This window comes from Neoarius graeffei, chromosome 9 (assembly GCF_027579695.1).
Source record: "Neoarius graeffei isolate fNeoGra1 chromosome 9, fNeoGra1.pri, whole genome shotgun sequence".
NCBI classification, from domain to species: domain Eukaryota; kingdom Metazoa; phylum Chordata; class Actinopteri; order Siluriformes; family Ariidae; genus Neoarius; species Neoarius graeffei.
This window is the reverse complement of record NC_083577.1, coordinates 12161286-12176938: the sequence shown is the minus strand read 5'-3', so window position 1 is coordinate 12176938 and position 15653 is coordinate 12161286. Positions and strand designations below refer to the sequence as shown.

Below are 15653 nucleotides of genomic sequence, written 5' to 3'. Positions count from 1 at the left end.
GAACAGGGCTATTGACTGTTTTTATTATTTACTCTTTAGTGGTTGATGGTGTCAAATGCATTAAGAAGGCAAGAAATTCCATTTTTGACAAGACACACCTGTTAATTGAGAAGCATTCCAGGTGACTACCTCATGAAGCTGGTTCAGATAATGCCAATAGTGCGCAAAGCTGTTATCAAGGTAAATAGTGACGACTTTGAAGAGTCTAAAAGATGAAACGTTGTTTTTTCACGCTTTTTTGTTTACCATATACAACCCTGATTCCAAAAAAGTTGGGACAAAGTACAAATTGTAAATAAAAATGGAATGCAATAATTTACAAATCTCAAAAACTGATATTGTATTCACAATAGAACATAGACAACATATCAAATGTCGAAAGTGAGCCATTTTGAAATTTCATGCCAAATATTGGCTCATTTGAAATTTCATGACAGCAACACATCCCAAAAAAGTTGGGACAGGGGCAATAAGAGGCTGGAAAAGTTAAAGGTACAAAAAAGGAACAGCTGGAGGACCAAATTGCAACTCATTAGGTCAATTGGCAATAGGTCATTAACATGACTGGGTATAAAAAGAGCATCTTGGAGTGGCAGCAGCTCTCAGAAGTAAAGATGGGAAGAGGATCACCAATCCCCCTAATTCTGCGCCAACAAATAGTGGTGCAATATCAGAAAGGAGTTCGACAGTGTAAAATTGCAAAGAGCTTGAACATATCATCTACAGTGCATAATATAATCAAAAGATTCAGAGAATCTGGAAGAATCTCTGTGCGTACGGGTCAAGGCCGGAAAACTATACTGGGTGCCCATGATCTTCAGGCCCTTAGACGGCACTGCATCACATACAGGCATGCTTCTGTATTGGAAATCACAAAATGGGCTCAGAAATATTTCCAGAGAATATCTGTGAACACAATTCACCATGCCATCTGCCGTTGCCAGCTAAAACTCTATAGTTCAAAGAAGAAGCCGTATCTAAACATGATCCAGAAGCGCATACGTCTTCTCTGGGCCAAGGCTCATTTAAAATGGACTGTGGCAAAGTGGAAAACTGTTCTGTGGTCAGACGAATCAAAATTTGAAGTTCTTTATGGAAATCAGGGACACCGTGTCATTCGGACTAAAGAGAAGGACGACCCAAGTTGTTATCAGCGCTCAGTTCAGAAGCCTGCATCTCTGATGGTATGGGGTTGCATTAGTGCATGTGGCATGGGCAGCTTGCACATCTGGAAAGACACCATCAATGCTGAAAGGTATATCCAGGTTCTAGAGCAACATATGCTCCCATCCAGGTGACGTCTCTTTCAGGGAAGACCTTGCATTTTCCAACATGACAATGCCAAACTACATACTGCATCAATTACAGCATCATGGCTGCGTAGAAGAAGGGTCCGGGTACTGAACTGGCCAGCCTGCAGTCCAGGTCTTTCACCCATAGAAAACATTTGGCGCATCATAAAACGGAAGATACGACAAAAAAGACCTAAGACAGTTGAGCAACTAGAATCCTACATTAGACAAGAATGGGTTAACATTCCTATCCCTAAACTTGAGCAACTTGTCTCCTCAGTCCCCAGACGTTTACAGACTGTTGTAAAGAGAAAAGGGGATGTCTCACAGTGATAAACATGGCCTTGTCCCAACTTTTTTGAGATGTGTTGTTGTCATGAAATTTAAAATCACCTAATTTTTCTCTTTAAATGATACATTTTCTCAGTTTAAACATTTGATGTCATCTATGTTCTATTTTGAATAAAATATGGAATTTTAAAACTTCCACATCATTGCATTCTGTTTTTATTTACAATTTGTACTTTGTCCCAACTTTTTTGGAATCGGGGTTGTAATTCCATATGTTATTTCATAGTTTTGATGAGTTCAGTATTGCTCCACAATGTAGGGAAAAAAAAAACATTGAATTTGAAGGTGTTCCCAAACTTTTGACTGGCACACACTTTTATATTTTATCTGATGGTTTCTTTTTCTTTTCTTTTTTTTGCCTTTTTTAACACCACGCTGTTTTGCTTGCGTGGTCCTTTTATATGGGAATGTTTTAAGTATGATGATATTTTTAATCATATCATCCACCATTTATACTGAAGGGAAATCAGAAAATATGTAAATATTCTAAAAGTGTAAATGTCCATTTGGCTGAGGTGGAGACGAGAATGTGCTGTAAATATTTAAAGAAAGGATGTAAATAACCTTTATTATGCAGCCAGTGGAATTTATTGTGTGACGTGTCGACAGATCGACTAGAGAACATCGTATCGAGTGATACAACTGACTGATTTGCGTATCGCCATTTGTAGAGCCAAGCATCAGTTCAAGCATAAAGCTGTTTCTGGGTGGCTAGACAGATGGATATTTCCAGAGAATATTGGGAAAGTGGTGTTATTGTGATATCGGTTGGTTGATCGATAAGAAAATAGAAAGAGATTTCCAGAGAATATTGGAAAAGTGCTTTTCCATTATTGGATCATGCTTTTTTTTTTTTCCCCCTCACCTTTTCCCTTTTCTATTCTTTTCTCTTTTTTTACCATTCCCTTTCCTCCTTTTTTCTTTCCCTTCCCCTCTCCTTTCCTCCTTTTTTCTTTCCCTTCCTCTCTCCCTTCCTTGTTTTTCTCTCTTTTTTTTTTTTTTTTTTCCCTTTTCCCCTTTTGAATAGGTTGGTATAGATGGATGGACAAATAGATGGATGGATAGAGCTATGGACAGATGGTTGGGGAGATGGACGGACAATCAGATAGATGAGCAGATGGATGGACACAAGTGATGTGTGATGTAGTTTTCCCCGCCTTTCTTTCTTTCTTTCTTTCTTTCTTTCTTTCTTTCTTTCTTTATTTATTTATTTATTTATTTATTTAAAATTATACTCCCACTCCGAAGGAGGAGGGGTATACCGCTTTACCTCTGTCAGTTCAAAACACCCTTTTTCTCAGCAACCACAAATCATAGCTACTTGGTGCTTGGTACCAAACTTCAGCTTGGGGTTCTATACCATGTATACCGTTTGTCTGTCACACATCGACTTCCTGTTTACCAACTGAATGTATATTGCGAAACATATAGGGTGGATTTTGACACTATTTCAAGAAGCAAAATGCTGTTTCAAAATGAGTTTACCAGGATGCTGTTTGAAATCCCTGGGGAGAACACTGCTCTTTACTTACTTGTTTCAGGGTTAATTATTTGTTGAAGTCAACATTCATAATAATAAGTGTCCTGTTCTTTTGATTGCTTGCTTTGTTATAAGCGAGGGGGGGGGATACGTAAGTGAGCAGTAGCTCACAGTTGATCTTGTTCTTTTTCCTTTTCACAGTCATGTTTATCTCTGTGTATAACTGTCCATCTGTGTACTTTTTTTATACACTTATGAATGACGTAAGGAAAAGATCAAAGAAATCAACCAACTTGACTGCACAAATAGAAGCACAAAAATATATTCAATATAGAATACATTCAAACTAATTTAAAAAGAATGACGAAAGCCTGATCCTGAAAGACAATGACGCTTATTCATTTTCCCTCTGATTTTATCAACCTGCCTGTTAACACAATATGTGCAGAATAGCAAACATACCACAGTCTCTCCATCTTGTTTACTGTGTGAGAGAGAGAGAGAAGCAGAAAGCCAAAGTACATCCAGGGAAGTAACAGGTTCACTGTGGACCTTGATGTCCTTTAGTGTCCTATAAATCACAGCAGCTCTGTGGAACAATTTTCCGCTTAATAAGAGTGAGTCATGTTTTCCCCCCCGTTGAATAATGCTTTCAGTCTCACTATATTTTCTCATTTGGACCTGTCGTGCCGAATAGCTGTTAGCATTGAATGGGAATTTCAGCAGTCGTGGGATTTGTTACTCGAGGTCCACACGAGCAGAGGCATTCGGTGCACCCGAGTGTTCGCCTGATAGTCTTTCATGTGTCAAACATTATAAAGACAGAAATTAAGGTTATTTCCCTCTTTTGTGGTTTTTGTTTTGTCACACAGGTGGTGTTCCTGGAATGTCCGAAAGAACGGCTCTATAATAAATCTTATAAAATTTATTTATTTATTTACCCACCCACCCACCCCCGGGAAATGATCCCCTTTCCATAACTTCTTACTTATTAGATATTTTTGTCAAGTGAAAAACAGAACAGAGGGTTTGTTTACACTTATTTTTGTTACACAGTGTTCCAGCTATTTTAAATGGAAAGAGAAAGCTTTCCAAGGGCAGGCAAGTGTATGAACAGTGTAGCAGTACCTTGAGAATGATGTACTGGCACGTTAAATCACATATATTAAATAAAATGTGCATTAAACAGCAGTAGGTGCATCTGAGAGCAGCAAACACTTTCAGATCAGCATTTATTTATTAAAGTGATGGCACCACTCCCCCGGAGAGACTCGCTTAACCAATTACAGTCAGGATTATCCCACAGAACTGCTCTGATTGGCCACATATATAATTTTATTCTATCCACATTCACTGGATATGAGTAATTGTGTGCTCTGATTGGCTACTCTGTTATTAGGCTATCAGCTCATATACCGTGAGTAGAGAAAAGCAACAAATGTCGGCGCACATCAAGTCAGATATATCACTTTATCAAGTATTTAAAAGAAACAGATGGCTAAAATAATATAGTCGTGTTCTCCCCCCCAATATCTTTTTCCACACTCCAGCCCAGTTGGTGGCAGTAATGCACCTTTAAGTTGGTTTGCCAACCGCCAAAAAACCCTAAAGAAGAAACACAAAATGGCGGAGCATGTTGCTGAACCAACCGAGGACGAAATAAAAACTTTACTCGAAAACAACCCCCCCCCCCCCCCCCAAAAAAAAAAAAAAAAAAAAATCAACAAAATATGGAATACAAGTATTTGATGGTAAGAACATTTTTTTAAAATAATTATTGTACTGTCATTCCGCCTGTTTGTTTACATTCTTAGCAGAAATGATTTTGTTGGACGTTTTGTATAAAGGTTTTATTTCTCATATTTGGAAAAAAAAATGCTCTGTTTCTCAAAATCCAGTCAATGTGGATAGAATAAAACAGTTATTCTACTCAATCTCGTCGTACATGGATTATAGTCAATTTGGTGCTATGTGCCTCGTCGGCTATCAGCTCATGTACGACTCGGTTTTGTGGAATAACTGTTAAATATACACTCACTGGCCTCTTTATTAAGAACACCCATCCATCCACCTGCTGTTTGATGCAGTTCTCTAATCAGCCAATCCCTTGACAGTACCACAACGCATCAAATCATGCACATACAAATCAAGAGCTTCAGTTAATGTTCATAATATTTAAACATCAGAATGGGAAAAATTGTGATCTCAAAGTGTGACTCTTTATTTCACTGTGGCATGGGTGTTTTGAGCCAGATGGACTGGTTTGAGGATTTCAGAAACTGCTGATCTCCTGGGGTTTTCACACACAACAGTCTCGAGAGTTTACACAGAATGGTGCGAAAAACAAAAAACATTGAGTGAGTGAGCGACAGTTCTGTGGGTGGAAACAAACGCCTTGATAAGAGAGGTCAGAGGAAAATGGCCAGATTGGTTCAAGAATTTTTGCCAGGAAGGATATAGTAACTCATATAATCACTCTTTACAACCGTGGTGAGCAGAAAAGCATCTCGGCATGCAACAGCAGAAGGCCACATTGAGTTCCACTCCTGTAGCCAAGAACAGGAATATTAAACAGGCTGCATGATAAAGCAGGTTATTTATCATAATAAATAATAATAAACATTTAAACTTAAGGCCACAGGCTATTTATATATGGATCACACAAACACTATATATTCTCCTTCAGTATTGCTGAATGTTTGAATCAGATGAAAATGGAAACCTCAGGCTTGTATCCATGTGTTTGTGAGTCTTGACCCCATAATTGACAACATTGCCTCCGATCCATAATAAACCTCGTTCTTGGTACAAGGATGTGATTTTCAGATTCCCAAACGTGCTTGCACTATGAACATCATGCTTTTGGGGTCATCTGTGCATGCACGCGCGCACACACACACACAGCGCTCTCATTGTGGTGAATCTAATTAGGCAATATGCTAATGGCTCCTTTCCGCTCGGCTAACGAGCCGGCCCTAATGTCCTGAGAGAGTCGGGTTAACCCTGGGATGAGGCGTTAGTGTCTCCGTCCCAACAGGGTTTCTGGAAATGAAAGCTGTAATTAAAGAGGCAGAAGAAACGATTACAGCTGATGACTACTGTGGAGGAGTGTGTGTGTGTGTGCGTGTGATGCTGAGGTATTATTTTGGACTGTTGCACTACAGATGCCTTCGTGTTGGAGATTGAGATAACACTCATATTGTGACAGAATGTGCTGTCTTGCTAATGACTGAGTGTCTCACAGCCATGAAGGCATCCAAAATATTTGTCTCTAACAGGGTTTTCCATAAGGCTCAAAGATTGTGGGAGCTGTGGAGGTGACACATGGTTACCTTACATATTTAATTTTCATTTGAAAGGCCATTTGCACTCTTGGCTATCCTTAGTGAGATGCTTAGTGCAAAGGGAATTCTTTCAGGAGTATAAACTTTTCACCTCAACCTGCAATTTTTTTATGACGCTTTCAGACCTTTATGCATTGTGTGTAGGAGCTCTGCAGTTTAACATCGGAGTACGCTTGTATGAGTCATCACTCAAAAATATGCCAAAAGAAAGGCTTTCTTTTTTCCCCCCTTAATAAAAAACAGCAGATGACAAAACAGCCAATCAGCATATGAGCCTGGAATGGGTGAGAGTTATGTAGGTGTCTTGAACTGTCCAGGATTAACTGACACCCCTAGAAGCCCCTTCTTCCTTTGGATTGGTGTTCTTGTACTAACTTGATTTCCCTGCTTGAAAGATGCAGAGCTCTTGCTTTCTATCAATGTAAATGGATCATGTTTGAGTTTGGAAATAAAATCTACAGAAATTTGACCAAAAAAGAGATTACATTGGCCTGCGACGAAATGTTTAAGCAACAACCGTGAAAAATCTTGACTGAAAATGTATTGCTTTTAAAGTTTACTGGGTTTTATTGCATCTGTGACCATGCATTATTCCCTTCGGGGTTGGCAGGTGTGCAACTTACAAAAGGTATGGTGCAGGGAATGTTTGTTTATAGGGTCTACGTAAGCACTATGTTGTTATTGTTAACCGGATGAGCTTATGCGATCATGCGTTGTCTGTCCGTCATCGTCTGGCCACAATTTCCAAAAATCAGTACTCCTCCTACAGGATTGATTGGATTTTGATCAAACTCGCATACAGTGTTCCCCAGGTGGGTGTGCATAAAAGTTGTCAAAACGGTGGCACCACCTGTCATATTTACGATTTTATGAGTGTCTGAAATTTTTGGGTGACTCGCATTAAACGCTACTTTTCGTAAACTGCTGGGACGTTTTCACTGAAACTCACCCAGAAGACTCTGAAGACACGTCTCAACAAGAATTGTTCACCAGGTGGCGCGACCTGCCATGGATGAGGCTATAGAGGGGACACATGCAATTTCACGAAAATTGCTGCTACTCTTGCAGCAGTGATTCAGATTTTGATCAAACTCATCTGGAATGTTCCCCAGGTTGGTATGTACGTATAAAAGTTGTCAAGACGGTGGTGCCACCGGTCATATTTAGCATATAATGGCTGTTTGAAAAATTTGGGTGACTCATCACACCAAATACTACTGTTCGTAAACTGCTAAAATGTTTTCACTGAAACTCACCCAGAAGACTCGAAAGACATATTCCAACAAGAATTTCATTTGTTAATATACATCCATTCCTGTGTTTCAGGCCTGTAACACATTCCAAAAAAAGTTGGGACAGGAGCAATTTAGGGCTAGTAATGAGGCAAAACAATTGAATAATGATGTGATTTGAAACAGTCGATGTCAACAGGTGACTGTAATCATGATTTGGTACAAAATCAGTCTCCACAAAAGGCCTAGTCTTTGAGCAGCAAAGATCTCCAGTTTGTCAACAAATGCGTGAGAAAATTATTGAAATGTTTAAAAACAATGTTCCTCAAAGAAAGATAGGAAGGCATTTGGATGTTGCATTTGGATGTTTCACTCAAGCCTAATCTGAACACCCGTGAGCTCTGATCCCTCAGATGGCCCTGCTTCAAGAACCGTGATTCATCTATAGCTGATAGAACCATATGGGCTCGGGATTACTTTGGCAAACCTTCGTCAAGCTACAATACGGAGTTACATCCACAAACACCAGTTAAAACTTTGCTGTGTTAAAAAGGAATGTTAACTGTGTCCAGAAGCACTGTCGACTTCTTCTCTGGGCTCGGAGGCATCTGGGATGGACCATCACACAGTGGAATCAAAATCTAAATGTGTTTATTTTGAAAATACAATAAAATCCATGAGGTAAAACATCAAATAATGTGCTGTCATATTGTTTTGAGTGCAGTACAGGTCAAAGATTATTTGCAAATCATTGTTTTTGGTTTTAATTTCAATTTCAACATACCATCCTAACTTTTTCTGATTTGGGGTTGTAGAATCACATCGTGAAGAGATTCTTATAGAGTCTCATAGTGATGAGGTAATGTAGTGTCACATCATGGTAATGAGCTAATATAGAATCTCAGTGCTGATGAGGTAATATAGCCTCACATAATAGGGATGAGGTCATAGTCACATGGTGCTCATGGGGTAATATCGGGGTCATGTTGTGCTGTTGAGGTAATATAGAATCATAAATGAGGCAACAGAGTTGTGTAATGGTGATGCGGAAGCAATATAGAATCTTGGTGCTGATGAGATAATATTGGGTCCTATAATGTTGAGGAGATAATATAGTCACATAATGACTGTGAGGTAACTTAGAGTCCCATTATGATAATGATGTAGGCCTTTAAACAGCACCAGTATGTCAAGTGTTGTCTTTTCTAAATGTGTTTGTAAATCAGTTTTTATTGAGTCCTCATCCTCAGTAAAACCAAAGCTGCCATTTCCAGCATTGTGTTTTAAAACGTGTCAATTTCTTTAAGAACGTGACAGAGTTGTGTAACCTGGCCTGTCTGAGCTTAATACAACCCAATAGTTGTAAACTTGTACAGCAGATGGAAAAAGCAGGTAATGGCCATTTTCTGTAGCTGCACTCGCAGCTGCTGCCTTTGTTGAGTGGCCTTGTACAATAAATGTGTCTCAGCAGCTGCCGCATAGTTCGTGAAAACAGAAAATGGAAACCTGGCTTTTTTTTTCTCCCCCCATAAAGCATCATATCTCAGCTTCGAGAGGTAGAAAAAAACACTGCTTTGTCCTGGTTTGAAAAGAACCCAGTTATCTGCATTTTAGTGCTGCCGTGTCTGCACTGAAAGCCTTCTCCTGCTGTTCATGAGTAAATACAGCGAGATTTAACACCATGTTTGAAGTGATGTATGTACATATATGTGGCCGTGTTGCTTTAAAGGTGCAGGTTTGAGATAAGGAGAGGTTTTCGATTCACCCTCAGATCCACAGGGAAATAATTAAGGATCTATCGATTCGATACTAAGATATTGGTCTGAAACCGTGGACGTGAGGCAGGTCTTGGACGTGAACATGAGTCACAAATTGTCCAAGCATGCAATTTGCCAAGAGATTTCCAGAGAGTCGCTTCGTGCTTGGGTCAGTCTTGGGATCGGAAGTGGAAAAGGGGGAATTGGTGCATCTAGGACAATAAAGATTACATGTTTGAAAGCAGCACTAATACAAGGACACAATGACAACAATAATAATTGTCGTTATTTTTGGAGCATATTAATATGCTGTCATCATTCAGTGGTTTTACTGTTAATTGAATCTTTCTCTCATCTACCTTACCTAAGCAGAAAAACTTCTGATTATTTTATTTTTTGGAGCTTCACTTCATGTTCAGGATGCAAACCTCACCATCATGCGTATGTCTCCGTCCCAGGGCTGGCCGAGTGTCTGCAGCAGGGCCGTCGGATAGACGAGAGCGAGTTTGAGGCGGGCGAAGGTCCACAGAGGGCTCGAGTGAACAGAGTCAGTTTGGTGAGTGACGCTGACACAAGCATGAACTTGCTGACAGCCTAGAGCATCCGCACAGAGCTGTAATAATGCTGCCGCTCACTGTCCCTGTTCTCTTAATGGCATTTCGTGTCAGCGCAAAATGTCTCCGTCTTCATGTCCCCTGGGTGTCTCGGAGTTTATTACAGCTGCTGTATGGATCAAGGATCATTTGGAAAGCTTCAGTCCTCCCTCTGGGACGATGCGCACGGAGGAAAGTGTCGCCTCCCGGGAGGAGCACTACTACTTTTATTAAATTAATTTTTTTTTGGCTAGTAGAAAGATTTTGATCTGGAAGTGTAAATTTAGTGTATGTGGTGTTTAAGATAATAAGGAATATTTTCACATGTTGATAACAAGAAAGTGACCATTTTGGCCTCTGGGATGCTAAGAGCTGATTTTATTATTATAATAATACAAAATAATGAGATTGTTAAGACTGTGTTTTTTTTTTTTTTTTTTTTTTTCATTTTTATTCACATTTGATGTATTTTTTTAAAAACAATTATTATATGATTTTTTTTCCCTCCCCCAGAAAATGACATTACTGATTTTATGTTGTTATACTCTGGCTTTCTGCTACCACACTGACTTGTACTGCATTTGACTAAAGGTCTCTGCTCGTAATTTCTGACCTCCGACTGGAGAAAAAGCAAACAAACTTCCTTAAGTCAGAATTCCTACTCGGAAACTCAGGGCAGTCTCCTCAACCTCAAGTCCAACATGGCTGCTCACAGCATCAGCACTTCTCTACCTTTTACATATTAGCTGTAGATCAATGAACAGACGCTGACTCTACAGTTCATTGTTTTGAGGAAGTGTAATTGGGTCGTTCTTTGGTAACAGAATTACATTCACAGAAGAATGTGGTAACTTTTTTTTTTTTTTAGTTGCAGTACTCAAGATAATAGTATTAAATACAATTTTCACACTGTGTGGGGTATCTTTTGACCCTAAAAAAGCATAGAAAACTTGGCTACGTTTAACTCTGAATGCAAAATCTTTTATAAGGAAAGAAAAATAAGTAACAGAATTACATCAGAAAAAAAACTGAACTTTCATTCCTTAAAATTCAAATCAGTATTTCTCTGACGCAACATTGCTATAATTGGGTTGATGATTTGTAAACATGCTTTTCAGTACATTTTTCCTTGGATTCCATACTTTAGCAATGTCACTGAGCTGACAAATTAAGGCAATCTTAATAATTTCATAATTTTGTCCTCTCTGCTGAAGAATTACCCATATACATCACTCATCAGTTAGCTGTCTGGCTTTTTGCTAAGTTACTAACATAAACGAACATGAAGGCACCCTTTTTATTTATTTATTTATTCATTCCAATTTGTAGCTCGAATGCAGGGAGCTCAAAAATGACATCATTCTGAGCTCTGACTTTCATGTCCCACATTAAAGAAACTCTGGCTCTGCCCCATCTGAAGAGCCTTTCTGAAAGAATAAATGTAGCTTAATGCTGATCCCGTGATGCACTTGTGAAGGATTGTTAATGTTAATGATGATGATTCTTGTAGGATGCTAGAAAGAACAAATGGGATGGAACAGGAGTGTTCATGTAAAATTTTAAGAAAAGTGATTCACAGGACTGTATGAATACATCCTGAGAAGAGATGCAGAGCATGTTGGAAGGAGAATGATGAGGATGGAGCTGCCAGGCACACAAAAACAAAGAAGGCCAAAGAGGAGATACATGGATGTGGTGAGAGAGGACATGAAAGTGGCAGGTGTGGTAGAGAAGGATGCGGAAGACAGGGAGCAATGGAGACGAAAGATCCGCTGTGGCGACCCCTAATCAGGAGCAGCCAGAAGAAGAAGATGATGATTCGCAGGACTGGATGGTTGGTGGTTGCGGCAGCTGTCCATCACTAGTGATGATGACTGCTTCATTAGGATGTGCAGGAACACAGATGGGCCGCAAGGGCCGCACCAGAACACACCAGACTTATTCTCCTCTCCTAATTAAGCACCTTGCACAGCCAGGTAAGACAAATGATGTCGTGCCCCCGTCGTGTTGTCTCTCTCAGACCTGATGACAAGTGGTGCACAAAAGTGCCACAGACCTGACAGGTATGGAAGTTGTCCCGCAGTGACAACTGACTTGCCGAGTGATGCCATCCGTTGGCCATTTGATTGGCTCTTCTGCATACCATCAGGTGGTGTGCCATTGACGCTGTTGGGTTCATCTGCCTCATTGCACCAAAAAGCACCCTGCTGCCAGCGCCTTATTGGTGACGTGCTATTTTAACCCATAGGTGGATGCTACCACTCCGGGTCAGAGCGGACCTGGGAGCAATGGGGATTCAGGGGTAACTCCGCTTTCCCCAATACTCAAGTCCTCCCGGACCTGAGATGGTGATGAAATTGTAACTTTTAAGCTTTAGTAACCTTTAGGTTACCTTAAGCTTAACTTTGAGTGATTATTTTATGGCGATATGTAAATAAGACAACGCTACACATTACATCTTTTGACTTGAAGCAAAGACGAGAATAAACACGTACTTCAGTTATTATTTTTTTTTTTTTAAATCATCAACTTTTTTCCCCCCAACTATCACTTCCCTAAACCAAATTTGCAAAATTTCTGAGCATTTATGAAAACACTTTCCTTCTTGAGCTAATCTGTCTCGTCCTGTAGCTAGTGTCTGGTCTGATGAGCTGCCTTCAGCTAATTAATTTGCATAAATGCATGTGATTGGCTGTGACACAGGATCTACTACAGAAAGGTTCAGGTTTAGAAAAATGACTCTCTGAATGGTGGCCATTTTTCACACGTTGATCGATTGTAGATTTTTTTTTCTCGAGTGCTTGGTTCGATGAGCTGAAATACTTTACCGAGTCGGCATCCTTCCCTGCTCGAATACGAGATGGATCAGGTAATTCCTGAGCACTTCCCCTCCCACACTGCTCTGAGACTGAAACATATTTGTTGTGAAAAACAGAGGGAGGCGATTGGTGTGGCATGTGTAGAACGGGGAATGGGGTCAGAAAGAAAAGGCACAGTCATTTAAGGAAAAAAAAATGCATTGACCGATGTTCAGCCTTCCATTCTTTGCATTTCTGTTCTGCTCACATCTTCTGCCCCGAGGTAAGACTGCAAAATAAAGCGTTCAGTGTGTCTGGTAGCAGATTTTAAAAAAAATTTTAAGTTGTTTTATTTCCTTTCCTCTCCCCAGCTGCCTCCTCTCTTCGACGGCTGCTTCTTCTACCTGCTCGGCTCTTCCCACAAGCCTCCGAGAGACGAGCTGGTGCAGCTGGTGAAAGCAGGAGGAGGCCAGATGCTCAGCCGGCAGCCCAAAGCCGACAGCGATGTAACTCAGACGGTGATGGTGGCGGCGTATCACGCCCAGCCTGACTCGGATCAAGCGTTGTGCACTCACTACGTACTGTACGAGCCGCAGAACTCAAGCAGGCCCGGACCGGTCCGTTTGGGCAAAGTGTGGTCGGCTCCTTCATCATGGCTGCTGGACTGCATCAGGGCCTTCAGCCTCCTTCCTGTACCCGAGCTATGACTCAATTTACGCCTTGTATGTATGTAATGTTAACTGATGGAACACAAATCATGAACGTATGACGCAAGCTGGTATCACATTTCTGATTTTCTGCATTACTGAAATGATCAGATGATATTCAGAGCTCTTTTAACATCACTATAAAATATCAATAGGCCTTATTTATATTCCTCAGTGTTTTTTACTACGTCTATATTTGTGTGGAAATTTTCGTCGACCAAACTCGGGGGGAGATTTACAAAAATCTGATGTTGATAGACTCCAATCAGCCGTAAATTACTAAGTCTGTTCAAGGGACGAATGATTTTCATTCAGCCACGCTCACAAAACTCCATAAAAGGAAAGCTCACAGAGAGCTGAAAACGACTAAACGGTGAAAAGGCACTTCCTAAGTGCACCTTCCAGTAATGCAGCTCAGCCATTGCAGCGCATCATCAACTACAGACAAACATGCACTCATGCTTTCCTTTTGTAGGGCGCCATTACTTTTGTCTTGATTCATGGATTTGTTTTGGATCGCATTCTTTTAAGTCGGTAATATAAAATGCCTGAGTTTGAAAAAAATGTTCTTTCAATGAGTGCGTCATTGAAATAAATAAGTGATGCTCATGATGTGTATAAAATCAATTACGATTTGAAGGTGATCATGGATTCGATTTTCCTTAGATGCAACTTTATACAAACTCAGGAGGATGTAAACAAATTAGATTTTCATGAACACATTTTGTATAAAAGCTCCTGCGAACGAATTTTTGTAGCTTAAGTGTTTTGTATTAATAATTCTCTAGGGTTTTTTTTAATAAATAAAGCCATTATTTCAAGTCGTATGCACATATACAAAGAACATCTGTAAAATGAAATGTATGTAATGTGAAATGTTAAAAAAAAAAAACTATAAAGAGCAGCAAAGAGTAAAAAGCCTAAATCTAATCTCTGGTGTGAGCGTCTGTTCTCTCCGGTGGTGTAATTTCATAAAAGACTCTCATCTCGGTGCTTCATGAACTTGTGTTTTGTCTCTGCTGGTCAAATCCCAGAACAGCCGCCATGATGGTTTCAACTGAAAAGCACTATATTACTTACTTTCATCACATTTCTCTGGAAATTACCATCATATGGAAATGTTGCGTTTAACAATTATTCGCCGAAGGTGAATATCAGGGAATAATAACCTAAACAAACTCGAAGTTATTATTTAAATAATATTGGCTGTTTTTTTTTTGTGGTATATCCGATATATTCCATTCAGCTAGCATGATATTGAATGAGACAAAGTCGAATAGCTGAATGGAATATACCACGAAAAAAAGCCAGCCAATATTATTATTATTATTATTATTATTATATACACATTCCTTCCGAGTGTTCAATGTGTCTTTCTCTTTCAAAATTCTCTCAAAATCTTCCGTATTTAACGACGCAAACCTGGCGGCCATGTTTGTTTCCAAATTGTCACAGTCGCTCTCTAGCGCGGAAGTTTTACATCTTCGATGTGTGACGTTATGTTGTCTTGACAACCATGCAATATCGTAAACCATATTCAACGCTCATTCTCCACTGGGTAGAGTGACGTAATACATGTAGGATAAGCGATATGTGAACAATACTGTATGCTATCAAACCAAGTGAATGAAACCTGCTAGAAGGGAATAGACCACACGTTTTTATTCCATCGACAATGTGTCCTGTATGTATCATAATCACTGATATTCACTGGGCCTGAGGCGGATATTGTTTCAATATAAATACACGGGTGATTTATTTAAAAAAATCATATTAAAAATGTATTTCAGTCTTCAAAAACAGCATGTAAATGTAATTAACGTTTTTGAAATTGAGAAAATGCATCACAATTCCACCTTCCCTTTGAATAGTTTTTGACCAAACTTTGTAGCATCGTTCGTGCTTTTTGGAACAGCATTTTCTTTCATCATTTGTAATTCTTCCTCACTTACGGTGACAAAGTGATTGACTGGCATTTTGCCGAGTCGCTCGAGGTGATTATCGAGAAATAGTCCGAGTTTCTCGACCAATCAGTGCACGTGATTTCCTATAATCACCTCCATATTCATACTAATTAAGTTATTCCACTCGATCTCATC

General features: G+C 39.7%; 1 protein-coding gene across 3 annotated transcripts in view; it reads left to right on the top strand.

The window, feature by feature from the left end:
• The window catches only part of bard1 (BRCA1 associated RING domain 1), a 52759-nt gene extending 38301 nt beyond the window's left edge, over positions 1-14458 (top strand). For 2 of the 3 annotated variants that reach the window (XM_060929007.1, XM_060929009.1), the window contains exons 10-11: positions 9915-10012; positions 13219-14457. In XM_060929007.1, the coding sequence (XP_060784990.1) occupies positions 9915-10012; positions 13219-13554 (434 nt within the window). In that variant the 3' untranslated portion in view covers positions 13555-14457. Of the gene's footprint in view, positions 1-9914; positions 10013-13218 lie in introns of all 3 variants that reach the window. The other variant, XM_060929006.1, reaches the window with a different exon arrangement.
• The last annotated feature ends 1195 nt before the right edge of the window (positions 14459-15653 follow it).